The sequence below is a fragment of the Corvus cornix genome, chromosome 4 (assembly GCF_000738735.6).
Source record: "Corvus cornix cornix isolate S_Up_H32 chromosome 4, ASM73873v5, whole genome shotgun sequence".
NCBI classification, from domain to species: domain Eukaryota; kingdom Metazoa; phylum Chordata; class Aves; order Passeriformes; family Corvidae; genus Corvus; species Corvus cornix.
In genome coordinates this window covers 64420892-64437660 of record NC_046334.1, presented here as the reverse complement: position 1 = coordinate 64437660, position 16769 = coordinate 64420892, and the positions used below count along the sequence as shown (strand labels likewise).

The 16769-nt window shown below is 37.9% G+C and overlaps 1 protein-coding gene across 2 annotated transcripts in view; it reads left to right on the top strand.

Moving 5' to 3' along the window:
* The window catches only part of FAM193A (family with sequence similarity 193 member A), a 78150-nt gene extending 61853 nt beyond the window's left edge, over positions 1–16297 (top strand). For both annotated transcript variants that reach the window (XM_039551126.1, XM_039551125.1), the window contains 8 exons: positions 58–256; positions 1526–1798; positions 2144–2426; positions 4333–4519; positions 6043–6273; positions 8152–8995; positions 12562–12643; positions 15415–16297. In XM_039551126.1, the coding sequence (XP_039407060.1) occupies positions 58–256; positions 1526–1798; positions 2144–2426; positions 4333–4519; positions 6043–6273; positions 8152–8995; positions 12562–12643; positions 15415–15508 (2193 nt within the window). In that variant the 3' untranslated portion in view covers positions 15509–16297. The remainder of the gene's footprint in view (positions 1–57; positions 257–1525; positions 1799–2143; positions 2427–4332; positions 4520–6042; positions 6274–8151; positions 8996–12561; positions 12644–15414) is intronic.
* The last annotated feature ends 472 nt before the right edge of the window (positions 16298–16769 follow it).

The window sequence follows — 16769 nt, the reverse complement described above, 5'->3', positions numbered from 1 at the left end:
TGGAGTGACTGTGTAAGCAAACAGAATATTAATGGAGAAAATACTCTGTTTTTGTAGGCATTACCACCAGCTCCAGTTCAGAATCATACAAACAAGCATCAAGTATTCAATGCATCTCTCCAAGATCATATTTATCCAAGCTGTTTTGGGAGCACTCCAGATTGGAATAGCTCTAAATTTATAAGTCTTTGGGGTTCAGAGGTGATGAATGACAAGAACTGGAATCCTGCTACATTTTTGCCTGACACGATTCCTGGTGAGGGTTTGTTACTACTTCGCACTGACTAGTTAAAAGCCTTCTGGTTTATGTTTCTTTTTAGGAATGGTGGGTTTTATCACCATGGTTTTTAAAGATGGGATTCTGGCAGATTTGCTGCCACTTCTACTCCAGTGGGGCTGAAAATTGAAGAATAAATTCTTACATACTGGGGAGAAGATGCTAAAGGCAAACAAATAGCATGCTGCTTTTCACCTATGGTCATTGTAGAGTTATGTTTGTCTTCAGAAGTTTAGTATTGTAGAGAAATGGCAAGTAAAGGGAAACTTAAATAGCTTCTAGACTTCTGCCACAAAAACCTGACTTACTTCTACAGGGTAGTAAGAGCACTAGTAATGTGGTACTGTGTCCTACTTCTTACAATGCACACAGATAACTGAATTGTCATTCAGGAAGACAGAGGGATAAGTCAAGAAAAAAATTAATTTAAGCCAGGAAGCATTTGGAAATCCTAATGGTTAAAGTGAAAGAGAATAAAAGGAAAATGAGAGAGAGATCTTTCCCTTCACATCCTAGCAAATACTAAAAAGCTTTTTTTGGTTTATTTGACTTGTATGAAAAAGGAGGCTTGGGGGTTTTGTGTGTTGGCTTTCTTTTTCAGACTCATCTGCTGCTAAGTTGTGTCAAGCTACTACAGTGATACTTAAAAAGAAAAGCATTAAAAACATCCAGAAAACTTCCCCAGTAGGACAGCTCATCCATTTACAAATGTAGTTATGGGTAGCTGTTCCAACAGATGGTTGGTGGCAGACTCATCTGGAAGGTCTATCACAAAGGTCTTTCTGTTAACTGGAATTTCAAATAAATAAATAAATGGTTTATCATTTTGTATTGATAAAAGGATATGTTGTTCCATCTTATAATTGTTTTGTGGCCAGCCTGGATTTCAGATAGTGAAGATTATATACATAGCATGTAAAATGGTGTGCAATTTAAATTTTTTAATAATAAATGGATGAAGATATCTGTAGCACATTTGCTACTTGTTAACATATTTAGTAACATCCTTAAAATTGTATTTTTAGGGTTTGTGATTCTGCTCTGAGACTTCCCAGCACATTTTGTTACAACTACATTATTTGGGAGGATGGAGGGGGAAAGGAGGATTCCCTTCACTAATCCTACTAAGCCAACATTAACAATATATCCTATGTCTGCATCTGAATTATTGAATGTGTAATTCTAAATCCTATAAAGACACTTCAGTAATTATGTGATTCTTAATTACTCTGTGTGTTTCAATTGAAGGGAGTGATATATTAGCACCAGCACTCTCAGAAATGAGACCCGAAGCACTTCCTACTACATCTAGCAATGAAACAACAGCAGTTACTGACAGCAAAGAGAAAAAAAATGCTGCAAAGAAGAAATGTCTGTATAATTTCCAGGATGCCTTTATGGAAGCTAATAAAGTTGTCATGGCAACTTCTTCTGCCACTTCTTCTGTCTCCTGCACAGCAACTACAGTGCAGTCAAGCAGCAACCAGTTCAAAGTATCATCCAAGAGACCTTCATCGATAGGTAAGGATTTGTAACTCACGTACAGCATCAGTAACTGGCTCAAGTACTTTTAGCTAACCATAAGGATTTATGTAAGTGTTTAATTTAGTAATATTATGTATCTTGATGATTTTGGTTAATTGCTGCTGTTATTACTCCTGAGTTAGTCTCTGTACTCCTGAACTAAATAACTTTGTGAAAGATCTTGATGTTAGGGTTTGAAATTGGTAATAGAAATGTGTTGAAATATTACTGATTTTTACAGAAACTGAGAATATACAGTACTTTGTATGATTTTATGGATAGTTTATGCGGACTTACTAATTATTTTTAATTGTAAGTGGTTTCTTTTTTCCCCCAATTTAGGTGAAGTGTTCCACAATATTAATAAAGAGGACCATAGACATTCTGCACCAGTTGCACCACGAAATAGTCCTACCAGTTTAGCATCCCTCCCTTCACTGTCTCCTGTTGCATTGTCTCCAGCCTCTACGCCACATCTTCCAAATCTTGCTGCTCCTTCTTTCCCCAAAACTGCTGCAACAGCCCCTGGATTTGTGGATCCTCATTCAGGTCTTTGTCCTACTACAGTTGCACCTCCTACTTCAACCACGGACAGCTCTGTAAGTGCCCCACCAAGTGTCTGCAGGTAAGTTCGTTGTTATTCTTGCCATTCTTTTTTACAATAGAAGGGAAATGAAAATACAGATACCTCATCTCCTTTGCCACTGGTTGTGGCATGAAGGCTGTGTTTGTGTTCGGCAAATGAAACCAAATGCAGATATTTAGTATGTAACTTGGTGTGAGACTTCACAAATATGATTTCCATGGTGAAGTCCAGTTACTGAATTTAGAGGCAAACAAACATTTGTTCACTTTTAGAAATGTTACCTGGGATATACAAGTCAAACTAATCTTTCTTACTCTTGTTGCTGGTAACGATTGCTGCTGCTGAGACACAAATCTCTTGTATAACATACCCGTTTTCTATCATTTTGGCATTACATGGCAAGCAGGAATTAAAAGCTGTGAAAACTTGGTCTGCAGTTTAGCTAAAACTATAGAGAGGTCATACGTGGTCTTGAAACCTGCCACATAGTGACACATTTTCCTGACTACACCTAAGACTTCTTGGATATCAGTCCTAACATTTATGCAGTGGTTATAGTGTGGAAGGATGTTGTGATTTCTGAAGGTTTTCAAAGGTCTTGGAGGTAGGAAGGACTTTGCTGGAGCTGTTTCCTGGTAGTGTTATGTACTGTGGCAGGCTGACAATGGTGCCAGCTCTTTGATGTGTCTGAAGGGGGAAGGCATAACAGAAAAGCAGTTGAATCATTGCTCTGAGCTCTCTGTGACCTGTAAGGCTGTGATCATGGATGCTGTGAATGTAGTCTTCTGGCTGCTGTAAGTTTTCAGAAGATGATGTGAGATTTAGGTAGAATTTGGTAAATACGTTTAAAAATGCCCTTATTTATGTTATCAACTGGTTTTATTGATGATATCTCGAGATAAGTGTTCTTTCATACTTGAGAAATTACTGCAATTTTGTGAAGAAATTTTCTTACCTAGCGCAGGGAAATAATTGAATATAGACTATTGGACACTGTAGAAATCCAACTTTTTATCATCCTTTCCAGGTTCTAACATGATATTTTTATTTAAAAAAAAATAAAAATAAAAAAAAGAACTGGGAGAGACCCAGAAGCAGTGATTGCATTCTGGGGAGGGGAAGTGAGGTTAGAGAGAAGATTTATACATATTTGCTAGATAAGACACTATGGCCTGTTTTCACCTTTCTAGCATGAGAACAAAGAAATACTAATGACGGATGAGAGGGGTTTTTTTTAAATACTTTATTTTGAAGCAAAATCGCATGAGTTTTAGAAGACCTGGACAGTGGAAAAGTTGTGTGCACAGTTACACAGAGTTCGGGGGGAATCAACTGCCATGTACCTTCTTATTGAAGAGATGTGCTAGTAGTTCCCCTTCAGAATCAAGTTGCAGACAGGATAATGGGCACTTTTTGGTTTTAGCTGACCTTGGATTTTTTCTTTAAGTCAAGAGGTTGAAAATCTATCTAAAACCAGGGAATTGCAACTGCATTTGAAACTCACCATAAGTGGTGAGATGGGCAGCAGTTTCAAAACTATTCCATTTTAAAAAGCTAGAGTCGCTACTTCTAAAATAGTTTGCCTGTTTAAAGCCAGGAAAAACAGTTTCAAAACTCACTCTCTAGGCTGCTTTTTCAGGGAGTCACTAAACTGGTTTTTTATAAAGCACTTTCCTGTGTATCATTTTATCCTACTGCTTGGTTTTGAATGTCTCCATTTGCAAGCTAGTGGATGAAGGCTTTAGGATTTGATACATCACTGGTGGCTGATATCACCACCAATGAGAACCATTATTCCTGGAAGATGCAGATATAACTGTATATGTTTTTTTAAAAAAAACCTTCATTATTGTTTTTTTAACATATATATATATAATTATAACATTATATATCTTATTTATTACCATTAGAGTTTTATAAGCATTTTTTTTTTAATTTGACATAGTGATCCTGATTGTGAGGGCCATCGCTGTGAGAACAGTAACACGTACGATCATCAGCAGTATGATGGAGAGGAGAGCCAGGATGAAGATAGCTGTTCAGAGCATAGCTCCAGTACCTCAACTTCTACAAATCAGAAGGAAGGAAAATACTGTGACTGCTGTTACTGTGAGTTCTTCGGCCATGGAGGAGTAAGTTTTTGTATTTTAAATTGCTTTTGTTTGCTTTTTTGTCACTTACTTGTCATCAGTTGCATGTGATTTATCAGACTGCATCTAAGGGAATGGCATTGGAACTCACTCAAGAAGTTGTAAAAGGAGTTAAAAAGTAATTTTCTTCTTTGAAATGAAGGATTGAAATAAACGTTTCCAGTTCAAAGCATTTAAGAGCAATAAAAATGACTAAAAGATTTAGGAAGCAACTGACTTGAATAATAGGTACCATGTTTGACTGAAACTGCAAACAGTGGCATTGAGCCATTTAAGTAACTTCACAAAATTCATTTGCTCCTCTGTAGTACTGTAGTTACAATTAATGTGATGAGGTTGGGTAAGAGTACACTTTATATAGGGTATTAGTTTAAATCTTTATGGCAATTTATGAGCTAGTCTGCTATCTGTAAAAATAGCAATCCTCAAAGTAGTCACTTCAATATGATTTTTAAAAAGGAGAAAAAACTCTAGATTCTTAGCTAAAATGTAACACATTAATTTTTTCTTAACTTGTAAATCTATGTATGACCAGTTTTAATAATCAGTTTACTGGTACAATTTGAGTTGCTGGCATTTTTCCTATTTGAAGTAAAAGCTCAGTTTTTTTGCCGTGTATTTGATCAGGTGCAGTTTCGTGTTAATGCTTCAAGTGAAATAAAAGCCCCTGCCCTGTGGCTTAAAGTGGCCAGGAGGGGATCCCATTTCTCCTTGCATGTTCCCACTATGTCCATGCTTGATCTGTTTGATAGTTATCTGACAGCACAGTAAGTTACTCATTTCGCTGAAGTGGCAGAACACGACAGGATTTTTAAGTTAATAGGCTTTCTTTTGCTGGTTTAGTGAGTTGAACTGGTGTAGCTGCGAACAGATGGGCACCAGATCTGGTACAGGAGCAGAGGGGGTAAGGCATCAGGAGGGGAGAAGCAATGAGAAGTTGAGAGGCAGGAGCAGCGGTTGGGAATACAGATATAAAACATGATGCAAGGATTCCACTTGCAGCAGTGTTAAGTTATTGATGGGACTCTGCTGGAGGGTGTGCTGGCAGGCTTCAGTGCAGGATAATCAGCCCTTCACAGGTACAGCCCAGAGGCCTGTGTAGCCCAACCTCTGAAACAGATTTCATAGGAAATAAAAACAGAGCAAATGTCTGCTCCTTTGAAATTTTCAAATATGGCATACCAATCACAAGAGAATATGGAAATATAAGTCACAGTATTTTTTTCTTGCTTTTAGAGGTTATTTCTTTGTCTTCTCACTCATGCCATCCTCCTCAAGATCAGCTATTCTTTCAGTTGGAAAGTGTAGTTCAGAAGCCATCACCAAGTCTGGCAGGTCTGTTGCCTGTTAAATGTACTTTAGGTTCACATACAAACAATGAGTTTGGCAGTCAGGTTTGGACCTGCCATGTTATTTGAAGGTCTCTGAAATTTCAGAATCTCCAAAGCATTAAGTCAGTGAAATTTTTCCATTTAGTCACTAAATTTTTGTCTTGTGTCCTTCAGCCTCCAGCTGCACCAACCAGTAGAAATTATGCAGAGATGAGAGAAAAGCTTCGTTTACGTTTAACAAAAAGGAAGGAGGAACAGCCGAAGAAACCAGATCAGATCTCTGAAAGGGAAAGTGTTGTTGACCATCGAAAGGTGGAAGACTTGCTACAATTTATAAACAGCTCTGAAACCAAACCAGTAAGCAGTTCTCGTGCAGCCAAGCGAGCCAGGCATAAGCAAAGAAAGGTAAGACATAAAAATGTATTTATTCTAGACCTCACATTTTTAAATCTGTGCACTCTCCTTAAGTATGCCATTAGGATAAAACAGTATACTGATTTATCCTAATGCTGTAATTGTTTTCTGTGTCGTTTGTGATACACTGCCAGTTTGTTTTTACACAGCTGACTTACCTGTTCTGGTGCTACCTGAGGAGTTATGTACTAGACTGGGAGGATTCCTCACAATGCCATTGTCATGTGTTTTGGTGCAAGTCAGCTTTATATTGGAATTTTCCACACTTCAGAAGGTTATTTCTGAGTATCAGAAATGTAACAAATTTTACAGTTTTGTAGCATTGACTTGTAAAAGTGGGCAAAGTTAGAAAGTCAGTGTCGCTGTATTGGGATATAGGTTTTGGTAAAGTATCTCTGTAGGAAGCCAGAAAACGTAGGTCAGTGCTTTTATGAGAGAGGAAGAGTTGTGATTTGGTATTTTTAGAATAATTGCACTGAGCACCTTGCTGTCCTGATTGACAGAGGTTAAGTGCTGTGCCGCGTGATGATGCAAAGGGTTATCTCAAGCTGGAGTGGCAAGCTTCAGGGAGGGGGTAAGGGAAGAAAAAATTACAGGTTGCTTTCAAATAAAAATTGGCAAAAAAGGTTTCTAAAAAACTCCAGTGTCTAGCAGTGAAATTATTTTTTGGAAACGGTATGTGCTGAAGATAAGATAGAGAAAATATGAAAGAGGAATAATAGAGGAAAGACCCTTTTTTTTTTGAGTTGGAACAAGCAGGAGACCTTTTCTTACAGCAGTTCAAGTATCAGCCTTAAGTATAAAGTTCAAGGCACAGTGAGATTGGTTGCTGAATGTTTTTAGTTTCTGCTAAGCGTGTTATGTGATCTCACTGTAAATATTTTCTTGTTTGTGGATTTTCTTCTGGCACTACTTTCGCATTCTTTAAATGCTTCCATGGGTTTGCAAGACCTAATGTTCACAAGTTAAATTCTTTATGTTCATGTTGTAGCAATATTCAGCATCTTGAGGGTTTAGTGGATTATTTATAAATAAAACTAACTTTGTAAAATTTGCAATGCACAATTCACTTTGCTCTTACAGTGCAGTTTGAGCATAAGATATGGAAAATTCTCATAGGGTTTTTTGAATGACTTCCATAACTGTGAAAAAGTAATGCCATACAGGCACCTCTAAATGTGCAAGAAAATAAATGGTCGTGATTGTTCTCATTGTATGACTGTTTCATTTTGCTAATGATGCTTGCAAGATCAGTGCTGCACAGCAAAGTTTTAGGCATTGGCAGCAATGGCTGGCAAAAATCCCTTGTGACTTTGTTTTCGTTAATGAACTAATGGCTGACAATAGAAAACTGCCATCCTTAGAATTTTTGACATCTTCTGATGTAACTATTAATTGCTTAGTATTTTGGTGCAGACTGTTTTTAATGATTGTTCTTCCTAACATTCCTGAAGTCTGAAACAGAGCAACTCTGCTACCAAAGCAAGAGAACAGGTAAATGATACAACTGATGCAAACCTGAGTTACCTTAGTAATACACACAGTCTTTGAGAAAGAAACTGAGTGTTTTGTGGAAATAGAAAACTTTGACTAGGCTTAGCAGTAGTGAAGAAAAGATCAACAGCTGGTATTAACAATGGTCAAATGAGTTACAGAAACATAGAAAATGTGAATAAGGGATTGTAATGTATTTAAAAGGGCAGCCTTTGTATACTCATTTGTTTGCTCTGCAGACTTACAGATTAAGTATGTTCATATGTTCACATCCTAGGATTTATAACGTTCATGAAGAAAAGTAGTAATAATCCCTAAGACTCTTAAATTTCCAAAATATTTGTCACTTTCAGTAAACCTATTACTACTTTGCAGCTTGAGGAAAAAGCTCGACTTGAAGCTGAAGCCAGGGAGAGGGAGCATCACCAGTTGCTTGAGGAGCAGAGGCGGCGTGAGGAAGAGGAAGAAGAGAGACTGAAACAGGAATTACAACGACTCCAAGAGCTTCAGCAGTTGAGGGCTGTAAAGAAAAAGAAGAAAGAGCGAACAAGTAAGGACTGTCCGAAGGTGGACCTGCTCACTAGGAACTGCCAGGCAGTGAAGGAACCTGTCCCAAATGCACCTGAAGACATTCAGAATGGTACCCTTGAGCAATCAGAAAAGATGGAAACCTCAGCCGGTTCACTGTCAAGACATGTGAACCACACTGAACAGAGGCCGGTTCTAGAGACGGGCTGTGAACTGTCCAATGCTGTAAACACTAGAGACTCAAAGCTGCTTTATCAGAAAGAGGGCAGTGTAAAGCAGCATGAGCCCCTCTCTTTTCTGCTTGATATTATGCATCAACATAAAGAAGGAAACAGCAAACAGAAGCTAAAACAGATGAACAAACAGTGTGTTGAACAAGTGAAAAAGCCTGCTGAATCCCCCAAAGCAGCTGAGATTCAGACTAAAACCAGAAACCAAATAGAATCCAAAGCAAAAGCAGCAGAGCTCCCAACACTTGCAGAACCTAAAAAAGATGAGAAGAAATTAAACAATAACAACAAAAAACAGTTGAACCATGTAAAGGAAGAGAAAGCACCTGTAACAAGTGAATCCCCATCACCAAGTGAACAGCAGCAAAATAATAAGCTAATACTTGCAGATTCTCCTCAACCAAAAGGCAAGAACAAGAAAAACAAGAAGAAAAAAGGGGACAAAGTCAACAGTTCCATTGGTAAGTGTGTAAAAAAGTTGAAGAACTTGGGTTATTTTCTGTTGTTACCATTTAATTCCAGAAGTCTGACATCTTTATCTTTAGGCATTCCTGCCAATGTAAATTAGAGAAACTGAAAAACTGGTGCCAGGAAAACTCAAGTCATCAGAATTATAACAATTAAGAGATAAGATAGTGTTCTAGTAAAGAGGTGTAGGATGCTTTCAAAAATAAATGAACGAGCATGTGCTGTAGGTTTTGTAGGGGGTTTTGTCAGTTAGACTTTCCAGGAGTCTCGCTTTTTTTTCTTGCTTAAAATAAATACATCATTTAATTCAATAGTATGCTGAAATCCATTTTGAATTTCTTTAAAAGCAAGATTGTTTCTTATGCAGCATTAAGAGTATAGTATGAAGTTGGTCTTTAGGCAAGGGAAGTAAGGGGATTCTGCAGTCAAAGAATGGTCATTCATGCATAAATATGCATTTTTTTGAGTGGAAATAATTCCTTTCTTATATTAATTACATTAGCAGCTAAGTAAATGAATACAAAAAACTAATTTACTATTTTTTATTTGCCGGCGTGAAAAGTTGCAGCGGGATGTTAATTAGTTGATCAAATTGAGTGTGTTCTCCATATTAGCTCGTTCTAGTAAACAGCATATTTTTATTTCTCAGACAGAAATAATAAAACCATAGAAGATTGACTTAAGTAAGTTGCACTTGAATAAAATTATTTCCAACTTACTTTTTTGTTTGCCTGAACATAGCCAACAACTAATACCAGAGCTGAAAAGCGTGTGCAGTTCTGGCCCCTTGGCTTTGTCAGCACAATAATCAAACTGCTGTTCTCCGGCACCTCTTCATTCCTGCACATCCTTGATCCCTACTGGGACTACCAGTTGGGATGGCAGTTTTTTAGTGGACACTTGTCTGCTCAGAGCACCTGGTCATTCCCCTGGGATCACCTGGTAGCTGAGTGGTAATGTTGCATAAATTCAATGTACGCCAAATCACGCTGCTGTTCTGACTGGTAAGCACAACAAGATAGACCTTCATGCCTTGGCAGTTGCTGCCAGTGTTTCAAAATACTTACATTTGTTAAGCTTTGTTACAAAAATGTAAACCTAATTCCTGGTTGCTGGAAGTGCTAAGGGGTTTTTTTTTAGTGATTTCATTGTTGGGTTGGGTGAGCCCACTATCTTTGTTCTTAAATCTGATGCCTGATGTTTCCATTCTATATCAGTCAAGCAGCAATACAGTAGGGAACCATTTTCTCTGATATTAGTTCTTGTGCATACTCTGTTGTGGTGTTTGGGTTTTGGCTCTTTTAATTTATCAAGAAGAATGTACTCCAGTGATTGAAGCAAGACAGAACTCTAGAACTGGGAGCAGAAAAAGAAGACTGGAGACATTTGAAAGAGAAAATATGGAAGAGGGAGGTGGTGGAGGGTGTTTACTGTAGGAGAATGCAGGTACCTTCCTGCATCTTGTCCTCTTCCCTGCCTCCACCATTTTTTTTCTCCTGTTTTAATCAGGTATACTTACAATTTCCAAAAGTTAATGTTCAAGTGTGAAAAAATACAGGGACATGTTTCTAAATTTATCAAGAAAACATTGTGCTGTTCTCTGTAGAGTTGGGACTGGATTTTTACTTTAAGTAATTCTGACTTGAGAGCTACAAGAAAGATACTGTAATACATGATTTTTCATGTAGTTATAATTTTTTTAAGATATAGGGTTGATGTACCAAATTAGCAAAGACACAGAAATTGAACTAAGAAAAAAACAAGTAGAACTAGGGTAATTGAGAGAACATGAAAAGAGGGAAACAAAGCTAGGGGGTTTTAGCTAAGTTTTAAAATGAAGTGTTAAAGCAGTGAATATTACTGCTTTTGGTGAAATCTCTGTTTCTTAAAGAAATCTCTTCTGGAAGAGTATTTTAACTTGTTATAAAGAGGCTGAAGAATGCTAGGAGTGTTTGTAGGACTTTCTGCTTCTTCAGAAGTAAGTCGAATGGCAAATACATGCAACTTTTAAACTGCCTTAAGTGTCTTTACCATGAGTTGTCTGTTCTCCTAATCTCAAGGATTCTGGAGTCCAGGTGTGTATTTGTTGGTTTTGGTTACTTTCTTTGTCTCACCCATTTTTTGGAATGTATTGTAGAGCTGCTTCAGGAATGAGATTGGAGTGTATATGTAGTGAGAAGGAAACTTCAAGAGGAATACGTTCAAATTGGTTTCTACAAAAATGTGTGCTTTCTGATGCATTTCTTTTTAAAGTACCAAAGAGATCCATATGCTGAGATATGTGCTAGTTTGGACAAATTTGGAGGAAAATATCCTCTGATAGAAGGCAGGTTACAACCACCCCTCCCCACCAGGTTCGGGAAAAAATAAATTTTCCTCGAAGGAAAGTGAAAGAGATAAAACTATTTATTTAACAAACACACGGGAAAAGGAAAATAATGCTAAATAATAAAACCTCTCACTGTGGAGAGAAAACCTGGGAAAATTTCAGAGTCCTTCTGTAGGTAGCCTCTCTCCCCCGCCTTGGAGCCGGGGTCATGATGGGCCCACCTCCAGGGCTTCCACCTCGGTGGAAAAACTCCCGATGTGTTCTGATGTTGAAGACAGTCCAGCAGAGAAAAAGGGAAAAAATCAAAGTCCCAGGAAAACAAAAGTTCAACTCTGTCTCTCTGGAGAAAAAGTAGCTGAAGGCTGGCTGGAAAGCAAGCAGTGCTTCCTCCCGCTCCTCTCTCTTGCTGCAGCAGAACACAGAGAGGAGTCTGGATCTCTGTGTGTCCTTGAAACATGAAAACAAACTGCAAACTGCTTTGAAGAGTTTGCTCGGTTTTTATTCTCTCTCCCCTCTCAGGCTCAGTTTAAAGGTATAGAAAGGCACAAAATTAATTTCTGGGCATAGAACAGCAGTATGGGATACAATCACCCCAAGGCAGTACAATATACCAACAGGCTCTACAGTGACTTCTTTGTGATAGCTGAGGCCTTGCAACTCAAGTCATATGTTAATGTGCTAATATTTGGGTTGGGGTTTTTTTAATAAAGTCTAATGGTTACTATTATGACAAACTCTTGCAGACACAGCCTGATCATCATGTCCCAGAGGGCGTACAGCAGCTCTACAACCCAGAAGTTTCAAAGTATTTTTCTTTATAAATACTGTTTTAAAAATATTTCTAGAGCTACCTTTTCAGTAGTAATACCAAAAAATTTCAGGCATTCAACAGCTATCTGATTCATCAAGCCCTCTGTATATTGGCTACTCTTACGTGTATTTCAGGTTTATGGTATCTTTTGTCGCCCATGCAATCAGGAAGTTTACTGTTGATTCATCTCTTCCTTTTTACCAATGTGACTCCTTCAAGTCTGGGCAGAGATACTAGTATAGGGTTTTTAAGAAGTGTCTTTTTAATTATAAGTGTATATTAATTCAGTGTAAATATGAATAATAAATAATCTACATGGTTCAGTCAGTTCTCCAAAGACATCTTTAATGCAGCTTCTTCCTCTCTCCTTCCCCCTTCCCCTTGGAATCTAACACAATGTCATCATTTTTCCTTTGTAGATGATGTGTTTCTACCCAAAGACATTGATCTAGACAGCGTGGAAATGGATGAAACAGAACGAGAAGTGGAGTATTTTAAAAGGTAAAGTGCTGTAATCCCTGTATATAAAGCTGTTGTTGCTTCTTTCCATATGTCATGGTTGTAAAACAAGGAAAAACAACACCAACCCACAATTTAATAACTAACTCCTGGCAGAAAAGCCTGTGTTGTAACAAAGCAAATCCTTTTACAGCTGACATTCTGAACACTGTAACAATCACCAGAGCTGTGATCTGTGGGCACAGCTCATAGCTGAATAGCACATATTCAGAAGTGAGTGCCAGAATTATCTGTGTCCCCCAGGTTCTCATCAAGGCCTTCAGAATATTCTCAATTACCATTATTTATAAGCAAAGTTGTTGTGAATATTTCTTCTATTATCCACACAGGCCAAATACTGATTAGTGTTTAAAAAAAAAAGCTATTAGGTATAAGTTTGCAGACAGATATTTCAGAAAGGTCTGTTCATTTTGTTTTCTTCCTTGTTTACAGAAACTGTTAGTTGGGAATTTTATATTGCACATGAAGTAGAGGTGTATAACTGTGGGATAGTAGCTTATGCCAGTCTTTAAGAGGAGATTCTTATCCTGGAATCATGGAATGGTTTGGATTGGAAGGAACGTTAAAAGACCATCTCGTCCTAACCCCCCCGCCATGGGCAGGGACACCCTCTACTAGAACAACTTGCTCAAAGCCCCATTCAACCTGACCTAGTACAGCGACACTAAAAGAATAATATAAACTTGTGCTTGTGAAAGCTTTTTCTTCTGTACTCTTTGGTTGATTTTAGGATTTGTGCATCATATTGAGAGTTGGACTCAATGATCCTTGTGGGTCCCTTCCAACTCAGAATATTCTGTGATATTAGTTACTTCTGTATTCCTCAAATGTGAGCTTATGTTTAAATAGTGTAGCACATGTTCTTCCACAGTACAGAAATCTGTTCAAATTTGTTCTTCAGTGGTGTCTGGTTGTGCTAGTGCCCCATGAATACATCTAGTGAGCCTTTCATTATGGTAGCCAAATCTGAAATGTTACAAATAACTCAGTTTCCAGCAATTACATAACTTAGGACACAGCAGTAGTATTTCACAAAGCAACACAAGCCATTTGTTTCAAGAAAGGGCTTTCAGTATGTATTTCTTTTCTAAATTTATATAGTTTTCACAGCCTACATGCCTGGGATGTAATGTGTGTGTGGGTCTTGCAAAGAACTGAGTGCAACTGCTGCTTATTATTGCTACAAAATGCATATATCTGATTATTTTTCGAGTTACAATGTGCAAGACTATGAAATTGTCACGGGTATATGGTCTCTAGTCTCAAAAATTATTTTTTGAGTGGTGCCAATTAAAGGATTTTTTTTTAAATCAAAATGTAGGCTTTACAGGTGAAATGTGGCATGTGTTAGGTACTGCTAGTGTTGCTATAGCATAAGCCTTTGTTATGGAATATTCTTGGCTTCCTTCAAGTTTGCAGTATCTGCAGTAAATAGAAAAGTTATGTTCATCAGTTATTTACTCTCAACAGGATGAATGAAACAGTGTCTTACATTTGTAGAGGTGCAGTTGAATTCTGGAGATGAACTTGACAAATGTGATTCCAAGTGAAGAGTTGGCACTTTAAAGCATGCAATTTAGTAATCCATTCAGTAATTGGCAGAATGTACTCCTTTGCTGTCATCTGTTAGGAAGAGTGTGCAACTGTCTCATTTTTTTTATATATGCCTGTTTAGAAAAGGTGTCTGAAAAGCCCTGATAGATGCTATTTTAGAGGAGGAAAAACAGCTACTTAATGCCTTTAAGGCTCCTTTAATGCCTAGGTTCTACCATTTGGTAATTCCCAGCATAATACTTGGAAGGCTAGTAGCATGGCTTGTTTTAGTAACCCTCCATGGCAGTGAACTGCCCAGGCCTACTGAATTCATATTTTTTTACTCGTAGTTCATTCATCATCTTTTCTTCCTGCTTTGTAGTGGTGTAATAGATGGATACTTTAATTACACCCTGACATCATGATTAATACTGTATGCTGCTTCTAACTTTAGCACAGAAAGAACAAAATAAGTCTGATTGTAACCTTCCACTGTACCTGTTTTATTGTGCTCCTTCTGTCTGTCGCCCTTTTTTCGCTTTCAGTTGTTACAGAAGCATTGTAACCTTCCAGAGAGAGGTTTGCACTGCTGTGATGCAGTCATGCAGCCTTTAGCCTAAGCAAGCCTTGATAAAGTTCTTCAGCACAGTTTAACAGTCCCTGAAAAGCCTGCCTGTGGCAGCCTTTTCCACAGTTATTGCATAAACTGTGGTCAGTGAGAGCAAATAAGAGGGTTTTTGTTCTAGAGGTGTTTCTTCCAGGCACGTGGGCTACTTATCTGCTGTACTATAAAGAGACCTTCTTTTCCTAGGTCTTTGTCTCCAATGCAGCTTTGCTGTATTAAGAAGAGAAGCAGCAGTGTCCCGTGCCATTACTGATGATGCTTTGCACACCATCTACCACTCATTCTTACCCTTTCAGAACTTTTGGTGAATACAGCAATGCCATTTCTGTTCCTAGTTAACATTCAATATTCTGTGCTGCTGAATGTGCAGCATTCTTTGCTGCCTCCTTCACTTAGTTGTGATAATGCAGTGGTGTTAAAAGTAACTGGTTTATGATGTATTTGAGTGATGGACAAGTGATTTTTTTTTTTTTATGTATGGTTTTGTTAAGAGGTTTTATCTTTCTGAATGAGAGCTACTCTCCAAAAGAGGGATAACACACATGGTTTGATTTTAAGTATATTGGTTTCACTTTATTGCTCTTTTTCTTTTCAGATTCTGCTTGGATTCTGCCAGACAGACAAGGCAGAGACTTTCCATCAACTGGTCCAATTTTAGCTTAAAAAAAACCACCTTTGCTGCACATTGAAATGACACAATATGGGGAGGGAACCCTGCAGGAATCAATGAATGACAACTCCACTTACCTGTCCTGCTGTGCTGAGAGCTTATCTGGTCTTGAGCCAGTGCTGCCTTGCCTTGTCCCCAGTGCTGTGTGGATCTGCACTGAACCCTTTGGCCTGATAATTCTTGCGGACTGAAAAATTGCCACTTTCTACCTGAATTTGTTAGCTTGTGTGCTTGTAGTCTGTGAGTGAGACTTACTTGATTGTAGCTGTATGCCGTTGGAGTTGGAACAATAGCTCTTTTCCATCTCCTTCTGAATGCCTTGGCCTCAGAGACTTTAAATTGCTTAGGCTTGGGTGGAGGCCAAAATACTAGGTTGCATCATCTGCAGTGGCTCCTGTCACTTCTGCATCTAGCTATGTTTTGTCATTCTGACTCCTGACAAAGGAATGGACCTAGTCAGTTGTGCTTTCATCTGCTCCAGAATTCTCCTGACAGGACTTCATGAAAAAGAGGTTCTTATGGGACAAGTATTCCCTCAGTTCTTTCACAATCTACTGTTTAAGAGTGTACAAGTTACGCTATTTGTGTTTTGATTTTTTTCTTCCTGACTTGTAGCCAGCTTGTGTAAGAATACTTGCAGAATGAGAAAATTTAAAGAAGAACAGTACTCACACTATCAAATCTGTTATAGAGTGTATAATTGTATTAACACTGAAGCCTAACTGGCTACTTTTTTAACATATTGTTAAGTGATATTAAAATCATGTCTTTCTTTTTGAAAGATGGAATACATTAGTATGGCAGATGACTTGTGTCTTGCTTTTTTCTGCTTGGGTGGGGAAAGGGAAGAAAGAAATATACAAAAAAATTTTGTAAACTGAATTTCAGCTTGTGTCAAAATTAGTCAGTGAAGCCTTATCAACTTTAATATATTCTCTGTTTGCCAGCTCACATGATAGGAAAAACTATCTGCTAGAGCAAGAAAGACTCCTCCTGAATGCTGGAACTAAGTTTCTGTGAATTACTGTAATGTTTCTATTTCAGTGGATAATTGTGAGAAACAAGGTAATACAAAAATTTCCAGTTTAATATCAGTGCAGAAGTGAAGTAGGTAGGTTCAATACTGCTCTCAGGTAAATGGTTAACAATATAGTAGTGGTTTACAGTTCAATAACAGTTCCAGAGTATGCCTAGTGAGAGAAAATATGGGTGATTTAGGAGTTTGAGGTGTGTAAAGGTAGCACACTTGTAGAAGTTTTCTGATACTCTCTTCAGAGACA